Source organism: Aulonocara stuartgranti, assembly GCF_965226115.1.
Source record: "Aulonocara stuartgranti genome assembly, chromosome: 5".
Lineage (NCBI taxonomy): Eukaryota > Metazoa > Chordata > Actinopteri > Cichliformes > Cichlidae > Aulonocara > Aulonocara stuartgranti.
The window spans coordinates 33,395,770-33,412,543 of NC_138943.1; the positions used below are offsets into that span (position 1 = coordinate 33,395,770).

The 16,774-nt window shown below is 41.1% G+C and overlaps 1 protein-coding gene across 9 annotated transcripts in view; it reads right to left on the bottom strand.

Annotated features, from left to right (window-relative positions):
• LOC309706314 (band 4.1-like protein 1) overlaps window positions 1–16,774 on the bottom strand; it is a 102,134-nt gene that overhangs the window by 31,924 nt on the left and 53,436 nt on the right. For all 9 annotated transcript variants that reach the window (XM_082532697.1, XM_082532698.1, XM_082532696.1 and 6 more), the window contains exons 3-12: window positions 15,506–15,670; window positions 10,984–11,088; window positions 4,693–4,735; window positions 4,411–4,486; window positions 3,826–4,044; window positions 3,380–3,467; window positions 3,149–3,301; window positions 1,495–1,592; window positions 522–697; window positions 77–306 (exon numbers count right to left, since the gene is read on the bottom strand). In XM_082532697.1, coding sequence (XP_082388823.1) covers window positions 77–306; window positions 522–697; window positions 1,495–1,592; window positions 3,149–3,301; window positions 3,380–3,467; window positions 3,826–4,044; window positions 4,411–4,486; window positions 4,693–4,735; window positions 10,984–11,088; window positions 15,506–15,670 — 1,353 coding nt within the window. The remainder of the gene's footprint in view (window positions 1–76; window positions 307–521; window positions 698–1,494; window positions 1,593–3,148; window positions 3,302–3,379; window positions 3,468–3,825; window positions 4,045–4,410; window positions 4,487–4,692; window positions 4,736–10,983; window positions 11,089–15,505; window positions 15,671–16,774) is intronic.

The following is a 16,774-nucleotide window of genomic DNA, read 5'->3' on the forward strand; positions in this document are numbered from 1 at the left end:
AAGGTGACTAAAAGTGTGCGTTTAGCCCTTCTGTCATTGGAAACGCATTAAAGCTCCATCGGGAGGTCTTTATTACCATGATCTCTTTTTTTCTGCTTGGAGTCACGTTGCCGTCATGGTCTTTGTCCTGCTCCGCCTCCCGGCCCTGCTCGTGCTCCTTCTCCTCTTCGTCCTGTTCCAAACTTGGCTCCAGCTCTGTTTCCTGCTCGTCCCCGGAGGGGCTGTGCAGCCGTCGGTGTTCACTGATGCTGCGGTGAGAAAGGCCGTCGTGGTTCTCGCACATGGCTGATACCGGCCGTGAGAACTCTGTTGGTCAGACAGATGAGAAGCGTTGGATATTCTGGGAAGGACACTTAATTTACTTTCTTCCACAGATGATGAGAAAAGGTTGTCTTTGGCTTAACTTAGTTTAGCTTCACATGCTGTTCAAAGGTAAAAACAGTGTGATTTACAACACTACTCTTTGAGCAAAGTGAAGCTAGCTTTTCCTCCCTGAGAAGCCTTCATGCTGCACTGCTCACCTCCATCCAAGCTCCGGGAAAGCAGATACCTCTTACTGGTCGACCGCTCGAAGTGAGGAGCAGGCCGGTCTATGAGAGCACTGGCCTGCCTGGTTTGAGCCTGCGTCCTTCCGCTGTATCGAAACTTTGAACCCATCACCAAGAATCCCTTAGGAGGAGGCTCAGGAGATACCAGCCTGTGAAACAGACTGTGATAAGCAAGCAATCTAGATCTCTCAAAGGCAAAATACAGAGATATGTGGATTACTAATAGCTGAATAAATTATTTCAAGTCCAACTTAAATAAATGTGCATCATGTTTTCAGCTTCAAATTCACAGATTCAAGCTTCCCATGGATTGAAATGGTTCCATTTATTTGTTCACAGAAAGATTTATTCACACCTTTCATAAACTCTGGTCCATTGTTGATCCATATTTGTTGATCTATATTTGCCTGTTCTAATGAAACCATTACAATACAACAATTGCTGACCAGGAAGAGTTCTACTATTTTCTTTCCTCTCTCCACCCAACTGGCCACAGCAGATGGCTGCCAGAGATGTTTTCCTGTTAAAAAGCAGTTCTTTCTTCCCACAGACACCAAGTGTTTGCTTAACTGTTGAATCTTGGAGGTTTTCCCTTTAATATCTCAGGGCCTTACCTTACAATATAAAGTGCCTTGTGGTGACTGTTACTGTAAACTAGCTTGACCTTTAGGGTAAAGCTAGACTTCTCCTTTATCACTCTATAATACGTACATGCAATTGTAACTGCGTGCTATCACATAGAGAGCTGTAACATGCAGTTCATACATGTGTGACCTCTGTAATGCTAAATCAGTATATAAGTTAAGTTTACTAGCAAAGCCACGGTGACCATGGCAGTAGCCCGAGCGACTGTGCCTAATGAAGCTGTACACAGGGAAGTGTTCGGTTTGCTTTGATGGCCATCGAACGAAAAACCCTCCAACCATGAGAGCGGATCGATTCTTACCGGAAGAAGGTGTGATGCTCGATGCAGACCTTCCACAGCCTCTTGGCAGCTCTGTGGTTGGGGAGCTTAAAACCAATTGTACTTTCAAACTGTTCATACTAGAGGGGAGAGAAAATATGGAGAGACAGGGAAGGTGAGAGCTGAAAACACCACCAGGTATGTTTACTCTGTTTTGCTGAAGGGCGCATCAATTTGTTGGACGAACTTTTGGAGAGAGTCCTAAAAATCTATAAATATACAGCATCTCATATCTGAATGATCACTGGAGCCAATCAATAAAAACAGTCCTTGTTTTGTGCTTGCAAAAAACTGCTGGCACCAAACTTATGTCAATATATAAGCTACCTTATTATTTACATATATTCTGCAGACTGGACAGAAGGCAGCAGGTCAGAGGCAGGAAGGATAACATGCAGTGTTCAGAGGCTGGGAGCAAATGAGTGGAAAACAACTTCATGGCTCTATATTTACACTCTTTATCCCTCTGTTCTGACTGTGGCTGCAGCTGCAGCAGCTCTGTTAAAAGACTTCTTTCTTTGGCTCTATCACAGGCTCACTGTGCAGCTCTGTCACTTGACTGGGTCTCGCCCAGACAGCCTGACACAATGACGAGGGCCAAAATAGAGACCCTTATAATAGAGGTATAAGGCTGTGTTTAGTGTGTGTGTGTTCAGGCTGGTTATTGTTTCCTTTATGACTCCTTTATATATATATATATATATATATATATATATATATATATATATATATATATATATACGTAAAGGAAACAATAACCAGCCTGATTTCAAATATCTTACATGCTGTATATAAAATATGGGCATAACTCAGCTCATACAAGGTCATAGTCCATAAACTTGGTCATAACTAAGTTTATGGGCTTGATCTGTAGTTGTCAGCATGTAGATTTGAATAATTCTGGTCATCATTAAAGCTGTATGGTAGTACTAGGGTAGCAGCTGCTACCCTCTGAGCATGCCGTGTCAGCCAGATCACCTCCTCGCTCATTAAAACACCAAGATAGTGACACCCAATGGGATTTTACTGACAAATGGGTGCTGCCATTGTGGCCAGGCACGTCCATCTACTAACACCTCAAAAGCTCTCGAATTTAAGTTCTTTATTTCATAAGCTACAGGTGCACAAACGCCCTGTAGTGGCCTTATGGGGCGGGTCAGGCAACCGGTAGAGACTATGGAAATGTACAAAACTATACTTCCAGTCCTTGTGTTACTTAAAGCTAGCACAATGGTGGCTGTAGCAAGGAAATTCTTAAAATTGAGGCTCACATCTCCCTTTGGTTATGCACACATTTGTATGAAGATTTATTGTTCTAAGAGTGCACCAAGATCCTAAAAACCAAGAGCCCCATTTCCTTTGATTGTTGCATAAACAGACTAGTTCAGGCATGTCATACTCATACTCATTTTAGATTGTGGGCCAGATACAGCCTACTTTGATCTTAAGTGGGCCAAAGGAGTGAAATTTCTCTTTCTGTTAGTTTAAAGACATTTTTCATTTGAAAAAGCTGCAAAACTTTGGAAAAAGTTTTTCCAAAAGCCCTGGAAAGGGCCGGATTGGAGTCTTTCGCCGGGCCAATTCTGGCCCCTGGGCTTTATGTTTGACCCGCCTGGTCCTTAACCATAATGCGTACTTCTCCAGGTCTTATCTTGATGTAGAAGTTGCTCCTCTTGTATGAAATCTTAAGGATCTTTGGCCAGGCAAAGCGGTTGATCCTCAGCCTGTCACGGTAAATCAGCAGGCCATTGGCACAGACACCAAGCATTATTTCAATCCCCTCAGAATCCTGCAGCAAACACAGACAGAAATTATTCAGGAGTGCATTCATGACACCTGAAAATCAAAAAACGCCAGAATAGCCAACCTTAGCATGATGGAGGTCGACTCCGTACATGGACAATTTCTTTGCGTTCTCCAAGAAGTTCATTTCAGCCTCTGCTGGAGTCATCCCCCTAGAATAAGAGCAGAATAATAACAATACTGTAGCAGACTTTCTTAAATAAAAGATCCAGAATGGTGAACAGCGGGAGCAGTATTCGAACATGCTTGATATATTCTCTTCTAAGTTCCTCCCATCAAGTACTTCATTTGGGAGAATGCCAAAAAGCAGTGCCACAGCATCACCATGTGAATTGAGAAGTATTGTCACACTGGCAAGATTCACACTGTGTACATTTCAGTGACAGACGGCATCTATCAGCAATGTGCATGATGAAGTGTTTTTGATGCAACTGAAAACTCATCAGATGATCACCCTAAGACACTTGTGGATACACAAAGGTCTGATTTAAACAACAGCGTGTCATGTACTTGTAGTTTCGATGGAGCTCCATCACCCTCTCCTCCAGCTCGCGCGTCTGATTGGGAGCAAAGCGGAAATCGCTGACGTAGTCGGTGCCGTGGTCATCCTGGTCGTAGTCTCCCAGCTCGGCCTGAACGGTGTAGGAGCCCAGGAGGGCGTGAGTGACGAACGAGCACGGCAGGCGACCTGACAGCATGTCATCCCTCAGCTGCAGACACAGGTAGTATCTGTCAGATGAGACGAAAAAGGGGAGGAGAGGAAGGAGTGTTGGCAGTCAAACAAGCCCGAGCCAATGCAAGCTCCAACAAGTATTCAGCCTAGTTAATCCATGGCAGTTAGTAGCATTCCAGGGCTAATCCTTCAAAAGAAGAGAGGGATTTGGGCTGCTCTGACACTGGGGCAAATATGCCATGAGAATTGTTACAATGTGTTTATGTAAACATCCATCAGTGGGAATATATAAAAAAGGAAATTATCTGTACTGCTGACACGTGTTAGCGATTTATCCTTTGAATAATTCTGAGGAGCACCTGACAGCACAGCCAGAGGAATTATGACTGGAGATGTAGTAGAAGTGTGTGTCAGCACTCTACCTGGTAATATCTTCCATGAGCTGGGAGGGGTCAGGAGGGTAGAACTTGACAGCGAAGGCAAAGTGCCACGGAGAGTCTGGTGAGAGATTGTATTGAGAGCAGGAAGCTTAAACACATCCAGTATAACGGAAAAAAAGTGTTCATTAGAAGGCAGTTTTGGAGCTCCTCTTAGCAATTTAGCTGACAACTCCAAGTACAATGAGCAACAAAGCTAGTTTTATGTCTCTGCTAATTGAATTTTAAAATATTAATCCACTACAGCTACTTGGAAAAGACACTCACTGCGCATTTGCTTCTTGATCTCCTTGGAGGGGTCCAACCAATTCTGAAAGACAGAAGGCAGAAATCACACAGAGTAGACTGGAAACATGGCTAATGCACACCCCGGTGTCACATTTTACTCTAATTGCCGCATGTGTTCCTTATGAAAGCCTCTCCATATGGTAAACAAAGAGACTGAGCCCTCCCCTGCTGAGGCATTCAAACCCGCACAGAGCAGTCGTGTTTTATCACTGCGCCACAAACTCACTGTCAGCCAGTTACCTATGTGATCTCATAACATCGGATTGTTCAGTGAACCAGTTCACCAACAGGGGCACCATTTCAGATTTGGTTGCTGGAGCATTTCATTAGCCGAAGAGTTTGTGTGAATTCACTTGTTACAGCAGCTGTAAATCATGCTGTTTAGACAGATGTCAGCGGGAAGACAGTAACAATATCTCCCACAAGAACTCTTAGGGAAAAAACGATGTATACTGCTGTGAAAAAGTATTTGCTCCTTAGTTCTTTTTTTGGCATATTTGTCACAACGAAATATTTCAGAACATGAAACAAATTTGAACATTAGACAATAATAATACCAAAATTGCTCCAAGAGTTCATTGGCGACTCATCTTGGAGGTCATAAATGAACAAAAAACAACATCTAAACAAATGCAGGTCACACTCGCCTTGAGGTCAGAGTTCATGATTCAACACTGTGCAAAAATGGGACTGCTGAGTAAACAGAACACAACTGGACAACATCTCACTGATCCCAGAGACTGTTGGGAAAGTGTTCTGTGAACTGCCGAGTAAAAAGGTAAACTTTTGGAAGGTTTGAGTCCCATTACATCTGGCATAACACCAAGAACACCATGCCAGCAGGCAAGCATGGTGATGGTCATGATCTGGGGCTGATTTGCTTCAGGACCTTGTTGTCTCTACTAGACAATCAGGGAGACAATTATCTGGCCATCGGTTCATGCCCTGAAGCTCAAGAGCAGGACAATGATCCAAAACAGACTCGCAAGACCACCTCTGAATGAGTAAAAAAGACTAAATTCTTCAATCTGATTGTGATGCTTTGATAAGATTTCAAAAGTGTGGGCATAAAGTCTTCAAAAGTGGTGTGAAAGACTCACTATCAGTTATTCCAAACACTTGGTTGCATTTGCGTGATGAAGATTTTGGTTCCATTTGGGGGTTTGCAATGTTTTCTGTGTTCAATGTCATGTTTTCTTATTTTTTTTACCTTTCTCAAGGCTTCTGATGACGTCTTTTTCTGACCTTATATCCAGTTACTACTGTTATTTATGCATTGTTTCCATTATTTAATTCAACCAAAACAACCTCATAGTTGTAATTTTAATACATGATACATACTCTAATCAGAAAAGTCTGAAAAATGTATATTTTTTACATTTAAAATAAGCAGCTTCTCTCTTTAAACCAGCTTATCTTCTGACTGGCTGCCCCTGACTTCAGCAGGATTTGTGCTTCTGTGCGGAGGATCACAGAGGCACAAACCATTTGTCACCTTGTGGTGCACAGGCCTCGGAGTCAAGCGAAAATTTGACTTTAGAGTAATAGTAGTAATGCTGCTAGCCAGTAAAATTGCTTGTGCAGTTTGTTTGGCCTTGACATGAAGAAGTTTATCCCTGCGGTGAGAAACCACTTCGTCATTTATAAATAAAGTTTGTAAAAGGTGCCCGGCTTGGCTCAACTTCTAAACTAAGCTCCCCTGACTTGCCTTATTTGGGTACATTACTTGTTTGTACCAGTCTTGTCCCCAAATGTTTGGCACGCCCACCATTAATCAGTGAAGTGATGTGTATGAGTAAATCCTGGCTTAGAGCAGTATGAAGCCTGAGTTTAGTCTCCAAGACAGTCCCACTTAAACATACACTGACCTCCTTAATTGGAACCCTGTCTATGTGCACCCACTGTTGTATAAATGACGTAAAATAAGCTAACACATAGTATATCCTTTGTAAACATGAATTTATTGGTTCCTGGTTTATATACTACGATGTCAACAGATCAAAATTGCAGCAACACTTTTATTATAAAGAACAACTGCATTGTTCTTAGGCTAATTTAAGGTTTTTATGCCATAACATACTGAATTTCATATCAACAGCAGATTATTTAACAGCACAAACAGTTAATGGAATGCAAAATAATCTGAAACGGCTATTTCTGCCAAACATGCAAAAGTGAACCACACTGAGTCTATAGGCATGTTTGCTGGTCGGTAACTTCGTCACAGCATGCTAGCACACTCCCACTGTCAATGCTCATAAATGCCGCGTCCAAATTCATAGGCTGCATCCTCCTGAGGTCCTCCGAAGGCCGGGTAGACTGGAAGTAAACGGCTGTGAAATTGGACGGTCTAGCCTTCAGTTTTGCGTCACCGCTGTCTCAGTGGCGTTTAATAAACTCGGCCGTCTGTTCCTTTCTATCTAAAATATAACAGGACAGTGGCGTAAATTCTCGATCATCTCACACTTCTGTTTAATCAGTTTTCCGTTTGACATTTATTCAGCTGTAATCTCAAATAATGAAAACGATGTGCCGGGGGTTCGCTGTTCTCACCGGCTCTGGAGAGCCTTGAACCTCCGGCTAGCTATCAAGCTGATGGGTGCCTCCGAAAACATCGGAGTACTTTTGCAAATATGTGATGTCTTGATAAACTGAGCAGATGTTTGACGTTTACACAGCTACATTCTCACCTGAAAATATCTTAAAAAGTTAATTTTGTGACCCAGAAAGATTAGTAAGAGTAATATTAAAACTAAGTAGCTGCTGCTATTGTTGGAAACTGGAATTGGCTGGGCCACGCTATGAATTCTGGGATATGGCCACGAAGGATACACCCGACCCATTCCTCAAATCTTGGGAAAAGGAGGACGCATTTGTCGGCCACATTCGGAGGAGTCTACGAATTTGGACAGCCTTCGTCGTGTCGCTGTGACGTAATCGGCCTACAAATGCGGCCTCAGGAGGATGCAGCCCCCAAAGCCCCCAAAGTTTATATTCAGCACATATAACAAGTCTGTCTACAGTGGATGTTGTGGAAGCAAAGTTAAGATGCTGCTCAAGTCATTCATAAGAATCATCTAAACTTAAACCAATCAGCAGTTACCAAGAAGTTTCAGGAGAAATCAAAACTGTGATGCTGACAGCGGAGCTAGAGGAAAGGTCAGTGGACTAGCAAAAACCTAATTAAAGAAAATGAGTTGCAATGGGTGTCTATTGTTATGTAAATTCCACCCTCATGCTTACAGACATAAAAACGGGTGTTTGAGCAATCCACGATGCAGAGAGCTGACAGTGATCTGCACTAACCTGAAAACCACACAGCAGCTGTTTCCTAATGCTGACCGTCGTCTTGACAGCTGGTACTACACGAATCAGAGTGAAACCATGAAGGGTTGTTACACTACACTGCAACTCCGTGGCCTCAACGGGGACAAACTGCAAACTGTATCTCTCACAGTTTGCCTCCTGCGTTACTCCTCTGGTGTTTAATCGAACTGCTAAAGACTAAAGAGCCGCAGCCATTCGATTGTCACCATGAATCCACCTTCGATCAGCTAAGGGTAAAGAGAACTAGTCAGGTGCTGAAAAGCAGGAAAAACTTTTCATCACTGATTCATTATTTTACACTTTGTTTTTCAACTTTACTTTCTAAAGAAATCACATAGAATAAATGTTCTCTTGGAGAGCGGAGATTGAGTTCTTGTTCCCCCAACTGAGACAGGGAAAGGGCATCTGAAATGACATTTAAATTCTCAAGCTTGTTTGGTCTACCAATCAGCACTGACCCCTGACACTAAGCTCACGCTGTGCCCTGATAAGGCCGTCTTTGATGAGACTGTCATATTGTGAGGTCCAAGATTATCCTGTGCACCTCGAGTCACAGCATGTGAGCTGACAAACTGTGTACAAGCCAATGACTGGGGCAGAGGATACGCACCAGATGTTAAAAGGGGCTTGGTCTTGTCCTATCTTTAAAAGACTGGAGGTTCCTCTGTAGCCTGTTGTGCAATCCCATACCTACCCTCTGGGAAGACATCAATGAAAACCCCAGACCCACATCAAACACAGCACTCTCATGTGAGTTGACAGCCAGGACCCATCAGGTCCGTATTAATTATACGATTATATGATAAGTCTGGTCCGCACACCTTATAACAAAGCAACAACAATCCGTGACTAACATATTCAGACCTTCGTTTCAAAATGTCAAAAAGGTTGGTGTGCTGACTGGAGATTAATGTTAGAGCCCATTTATCAGGAAATAATTAAACTTCAGATGATGGAAAAAAGAGGCAAACGAAAGTCAAGTGACACAAAAACAAGCAAGATAATGCCACGAATCTTAAGGGTCAGTTCACCCGAGAGATTACTTCCACTGAGATATTGTTCAGAACTGTAAACACACAGATTCACTCTATGTGAGGCTGTTTCAGCTGTAATTATCAATATTTTTCTAATAACTTGTGAGTTCTTTTAACTTATTATGAGTACATGAGAACAAAGATGTGCTGCTCATCATGAATAATTTGTCCCCTAAGGTACCAATTGATGGACAAGTTAGTAACTATCTAGTGAACATGTAATCAAACTAAATGCTAATTTTGTGTCTGATCTATGCATGTCTTGCTATCTTAAAAGAAAAGCACTGCCTTATTTAGCCAGTGCTCTTTGTTATGGCTACACCACTACAATACATCCAGTCAACATTATTAATGCATGTGGTTTCTGATTACTCTTTCCTTTGGGCAATAGAGTCACTCTATGCTAACCATCAGTGAAACTTGCTTGCTAGGTGATATAGGTTGCAAAGATGTGGTGCTCTATCTCATACCCTCCATGTGATTGTGTTTGTTACTAGCAGCGTTCATCTGTAGTTTGTAGGGAAGGGCCTGTCTCGTCTGCAAACACTCACTGCAGCGACCAGAGCAATCACAAGGAGCTTTGTTGTTTAGCACTCACCTATTTCACCCAGTGACACCCAGCAAAAACTAGCCAACTGGTCTGGAATATACCTTCTTTCCTTACTGGAGTTACTGATGTTACCATGAAGTAGCTGATCAGTCTCTAGGCCTGTGTAAATGAATCCTTATATTCATGGTCTTAGTTCGCACTGAACTAATGTACATATTTACTGCTCTAACTCACATTTTCGTTTATGTTACATGATCACTAAACGCAGCAATCAGCTACTTGTATCTTTAGCAGCACCAAGTGGCAACATCAAGGCTTGAAATTCAGCACATCTAGAAATGATTTAATGCTGTTAAGACTCCTATGTTAATTGCTAACTATATTTTATAACCCATCCATCTGGATAAAAGGCAACGGCTGCTGTGATTGACAGGTGTTAAGACACCTGCAGCTGTAGCCGATAGCTGTCTGCCATACTTTACCTCTGCTAATTAAACTGGCTGAACTGGACCTCTAGACCCTCTTTGTGATGTTCGTGTCTTTTGTTGCATTTTTAACAGAAATATCTCACAGAAAAATGGTCCCGTGTGGTACAGCCTGTCAAGAAGGTTGTGCTTCAGTTCAGCATTTATTAATCTGCTGCTTAGCATTATTTAGCAGATATGTGTGCAGTTTATGAGTGCAGTCTGCTAATCGATCTTTTTAACTGATTACTGCGTACCTAATACATTTCTAAAAAACCTAGTCAAACAAATCCATGCATGGTTAGACGACCAACACTGAGAACCTTTCTCCTTTATCTAATTTCAAATAAAAAAATACTCAATAAGGTAATTTTATTAGCTAATTAGCCGGTGCGACCTAAAAGTTAAAACTTGCCTTTAGCTATTGCCTGAGAAAAAGCAGAAAGTCATCCTGCTTACTCTTCACCTTGCCATAGTCATAAATGAAAGAAACAGCAAAGTCACTGAAGTCATTTTGATCTAACTTTTCTTTTTAGCTCTTCAATTTTTTCTCAACTGTGCTCTTAGCTGGGGCCCGTGGAGATTTAACTCAACCCATGAAATTATTCTACCTCCGGAGCAGCTCTGCCTCTGAGAAATATTTCTATCACTAAATTTCATATATGCATCTTGCAAAGAGTAGATGAGGCACTTTCATTTCTTCTTCAACTGTACAACTTATTCAAATGCCTTTTGTCCAGGCCCAGACTAGCACGGACATTTCCATTTTCCATTCTTCTCTGAATGATGGATAGCGCACCCCAGAGAGTGCCAGCAAAAAACTGGGAGGAATACAGATTGTTTAGCGAGCATTGTTTATGCACTGAGAGGTTACTGTGGTACACAACTCACTGACCTTCTGGCTGTCTGTGTCGGCAAAGGTCAGACCAAAGTAGTCTTTCTCCAGCAAGTTAAGGTGTTCACACACCATGTCCATCAGGGTCTGTCCTTTGGAGTGTTTCTGCAAAGACAAACATACATGACATAAAAGTGTGGAAAAAGGTCAAGAGAGAGAGAAACAGTGCCTGCTACATTTTTGACTATCGTACGTGCATACTCTAAGTGCCTTTTACTGTAATAGTTAGCTTTTAATAAGGAAAGAACTGGGTTACTAATACACTATCAGACTTTATTAGGCAGCAGGGCTTTTTAAGGTTCTCTGGACCTAAACACAATTTAATAACTCATTTGGTGCGGTTATACAGTCACTGCGACATGCTGCAGAATACTAGACTTTGCACTACAGGCAGAGATTTGATACTTACTATTGACAGAACTCAAGGTGAATTTTAGTAATATTTCCTGTCACATTAAATAAACAGGCTTCTGTGTGTGTGTGTCCACAAACACACACAAAAGAAAATATTTTCTGTCACACTACTGAAGGCACAGTCAGCCATATTTGGTAGAGATCTATTTATTCTGGTGTATGCAAACTGCAAGCATGGAGTTCAATAAAAATAAATCTGCAGGAGAAATGTAGAAGATTCTGGATCAAAAGCTGCAAAACTGATTAGGCACCAATTTGGGTTAAAGGTCTAGAAGAGCACTCAAAGGAGGAAACACACTGGCTGCAAAGTTCAGTTTTTTGGTTTGTTTGTTTTTTAATTCAACTATTAAAAAGAATCTTTTATTTTATGTTACATTTATGTTAGTTTATCCCATTAATTTGAACCTCTGAAAATGAAGCACTATGTATAAAAATTGCATTTTACACAAACATTCTGTAAATCCTTTGAATTATAGTTGAAAGTCTGGACTTCAATCACATGTCTGACTTACAGCTCACTGTGGTGATGCACGGAGGCAAAACTACAAAACATCAAAGACTGTAGGGTGCTGTATACTCTTGCCGAATTCTGTCCATCATAACGATTTTGACATTTTCCTTTGAAATCCATACCACTGCATTCCTAAAATAGTGGAACATCTGACTCAAATCCAAAAATGAAAACTTCAAAACCTCATAAATAAAAAAAATCAGGAGGTCAGTTAGCAGGATGCAAAGGAATGATGTTGAATGACTGCCAAAAAAATGCAGACAGTGATGGATGTGACCATATTAATTAGCATATAACTGTGTACGAATATCTTTAAACAAGCAGCGCATATTTCACTGGGCTGGGCTGCATATACGTATTATAAAGGGAATATAATATTAGGAGTACAATTTGTGCATGGGCTTATACTCCATAGTAAATATAGAACAAGAAAAACACTTTATAAGTATGCATACACAGTTTTATCCTTTCACAAGGCCTACTTTAAGAGGTGACAAGATTGAGCGAGGAGTTGCCAGGGAAACTGAAGCAGTTTTTTCCTTGTGCTGTCTGTTTCCTTAATATCTCAAGGGTAGAGTTTGAAAAAGTATTTTTCCTTTTCGTCACAATGAGTGAAGGGAGGTTGGTGGAGGAACACTTGGGAAGTGCTTCTAAGCTCTCATCTTGTCAGTCAGCGAGTCCCCGACAGCAGCGCTGTTTATGTACAACGAGAGCACGCTGCCATCGGAGGCGGCACAAAGAATGAAATAAACAAATCACTGGAGTCTTGGAGTCTTAATAAGCCGTGACTGAAGTGATCCCATCTATTTGCTCTCTGCTCCGGCGCAATTAAACAGCGAAATAAAAATAAAAAATAAAAAAAACACCTCAATAGACGGGGAAATCTTGGATGTCAACTAACCAGCCATTCCACCCAAAATGGCCTCATTCAACACATCAGCATGACCAAGCATGAAGGAAGGGGCTGGGTGAGAGAAGTGGGTAAGGGTGTGGTGTGTCCTTCCCTGTTTGAGGGCCGCAGGGAGGCTCAGAGAATTAATTAACTCGTGAGTACCACCTCCTCCAGTGAGAGCGCTCCCAAGGTGTATCCTGCCTCCTCACAGGTTCCTCATGATTACTCCTGGAAGTATGAGGAAGGTTCAAAAACTTCTATCCTAGCAGGAACAAGCCTGTAGTCCGAGACCGTCGGCAAACTAGACTTTTACAAAACGTGTGTAGGTAGACAAATATCCAGATGTGCACTTACAATACCAAAGCTTTCATAAGCATAATGCTGTTGTCTGTTGAGGTGTGGATAAAACCCAGATGTTTTCACAGTGCTCGGAGAGGTTGGCACCAGAACACCAATGCCGATGGTCTTACTTCACACACTGTTGTAAATGAACAGCCCCCCTCCTCCGTCATCACACCACATACACAAGGTTTCACGCACTTGTGCGTTAGTGTCCTGAGGGTTGCTTCATAATAATATTGTTCTTCTATTTTCTCCTTGACTGCACCGGGTCTCCAATCATGTAATAGGTATATAGATTTCTTTACACCCAGTTAGTAGCCTGTGCTGGGGGCTTTTTATTAAAAAATGCAATGAAATCAGAATTTATTGACACCTTTGGGAATTACTCAGTATAACTGGGCAGCCTCACACTATAATTTTGGTCAATATTGTAACCAAATTATTTAATATGATCATGTAACCATGTGATTCTTGAACTTAAAGACGCTTTTACAGGAGAGTTCAATATATCAGTGCCAGGTGGCTATAAAGAGAGTTTCAGGCTTTATAATAGTTAATATACATGAAAGTTATTTAAACTCAGTAAACAACAAAATGCGGCTGCCTGTTCTGCAGTTTACTATTTTCATTTGCCTTCAGCATACTACTGAACTGTGTCACTGGAGCTTAAAGGGGCATACTAACCACTGGCAACCTGAAAATGATTTGTAAACTAAAAACAGCCATAAAAAAATTCCGTTTCTGTTCAAAAACACTGCCTGTAAGCATCACTGCCAAGTAACCATAAGGTGAACATAAAGAGAACAAATAGTAGGATCTGCTGTATCGAGGAATTACTAATGTAAACGAAGAACACGTTCACAGAAACGCCTTTCCACCGTCCTCTTTGCAAAATAAGGAGCGTAAGAATACAGAATTGTAACAAAGGACAGTTTTCTTTGAAATGTGGTGTCTAGATACTTTCTTTGGATCACATTACAGTAACACTGTGAGGAATCCTGGAGTTATTTCTGAGCAGGGAATGTCCTTAAATATGAAACAAATACATGGGGCTGTTTTCTTAAATTTCCACAATATTTCTAGTTCGAAACATCCTGTCTAAGAGTGATGGTGAAAAACTAGCTGAGTCTAAAATCTCCCCGAAAAGCCTTCAGTTGATCCAGATAAAACTGAATTGAACTGAACTGAATTAGACTCTTGGTCGCGAGCGCAGTTATTCCTTCTGTGTCCATGTGCTGTGTTGCCGGTGGTTGCTAGGGTTCGGGGGAAGCAGAAAAGTGATGCGATGTGGTGCAACACTTGTGTCTTTGCAGCAATATCTGCTGTAATGCTATTTAGAATCGCTAAAGGGGCAAAAACTGATCTAATGTCAGTTTCCAAAGCATGTTTACAAGATGTTACAAAAATCTGTTTTACTCCACCCTAGAATATTCTTCACAGTTCAGATTTAAAGTTTTTCCATTAGAAAACAATGGCTGTACAATGGATGGTTATTTTTATTACAGAGATTTTTTGAATTTCTAGGATTTCATTAGTTTGTTGCTAATGAACAGTTTCTGGATGGAGTTTGCTAATCGAGTGTGTCATCCAAATATAGTCAGTCTTAGCTCCAAAATACATCAAATGAAACTCCAGAAACCAATGGCTACATCCATCTGTTGTAACACTGTGCCCGCTAAGCTTTTGTACACACACGATGGCTCCAGACAGGCTATTCACTTCCTGATTTTTGATGTACATCCACACAGATTTCTTTTGAGTGGGATAAAAAGTTAAAACGTCACATAGCTTGAAATATTGCTGCCCAGTCATCTCCACAGTCAAGTAACTGAATATAACGACATCCTTCACATCCTGAAAAGATATTTTAGCCAAAAAAAAGATAGGCCTCCTTTGCCTGAGGTGCATGCTGCTGCTAGTCATAAAACTCCAAGTTCACGTCGACGCCTTGTATTTATCTAAGGAAATAGACTTACATCTATCGCTTCTGTCCTCACTTATGCATGCATTCAGTTTCCCTTCTCAGCAAGCGGCAAATGCCCTGTTTCACTCTGCAGTGTAATGACGACACATCTCTTGTGTGGAATGAAGACTTTTTTTTGTCTCTGTGTGTATTACAGAAATGTGTAACATTTCTTTGAATTCACCCTCTGGTGAGTTCTCAGCATGGCACCCTCGCTTTTATTCTTTTTGCCCCTTTTATCCGCTTTGTGCAACACTATACAACACACACAACTGCCCACAGAGGGAACCAACAACAAAGGGAAAAACATAATGTTCCCTTTTTCCAACTGTTTGCTCAAAGCACGATAAGCCTAATTCCAGAAAACGTTTAAATGCAAATTGTTTTCCGTCTGGCGTACCTCAGTTTCTCCTTCGAACTCGGAGGAATCCAGTAGGGTCACTTTAAAGGGGGCTGTTTTAAGCCGTTTGGAGCCTTTCTGGGGAGATTTGAGGTTCTTGTTGGGAGATGTCTTTTCAGACATGTCATCGGTTTCTCTGTGTCCATCCATGTGCTTGTTCTGGTCCTTTACATAAAAGAATATACAGAAAATGAAACGACAGATTTAAAAGTCTCAAAAACAGAACAGACACTTGAATCTGTTTAAATGTTTTCACACTTTAAAATGGCAGTTTCACGCATACTAAGTCCAATAATGGCAAATACATTATAATATATATCTGCTGTAAATGGGCCTGAGTTTCAGTCATTAAAGTAATCGCTAAACAACAATCTGAAATGAAATACAACCACTCTGCTCTACAAGAAAGAAAGTTATGGCAACATGAAAGAATCTTGTGCTGAAATATGACAAAATAAGTGGATGAAAGCTCTGTCCTGAGAAGACAGCCTGGACAAAAACTATTTTTTAAGTGTGAGAGTTGTATTTTGCAAAAATCTGTGTGAGTTATGAGCTTCGGTGCCAAACTGTCAGAAGACACAAATATATTCAATAAAACAACAAAAACAAAAAATCCATAAACACAAATCATTTTTGCAGACACATAAACATAAAACAGCTGAGTTATATTTAGATACATTTCAACATCAGTAGTCAGACCTGCATTATACAGTGGTGGCTATAAAAAGGCCTGTGAGCTGGTGACAGTTTCTCACCACACCCACTAAATAGCAACTGCTGCTAGCTAACAAAACCGATAGCCAAAACTTTTCTTCTTCTTTCTTACACTTCTAAGTAGTATATGGCTCGACACGTCACAATGTCTAGTAATGATGTTCACTGGAAAGACTTTAAATCTCGTATACCCCAAATTGCAATATGTCATGTTATGAACATTAGTAACATTTGTTAAGTTAGCATGACTGCCTGAATAGTTTAATTCATATAAATACATTTATCTCTTGTCCACCATTTTGGACATGTGACAATCTTGGTGACAATCTAGGATTAAGCGAATAAGCCCGACCACACAGGCCTAGAGACGGGTATGAAGTGGCTGGAGGAGGTTGATGGCAGTTCCCGGGAAAATGATTACTGCAGCTCCAGTTACACAGGCCTACAGACTTTCAGTCATCTATTGCAACCGTACAGCAGTCGCTTTGCTCACTAGCACATTGCAACAGTTTGCTTTTTTTTTTTTTTTTACAGCACATTGTGTTTTGCATCCTG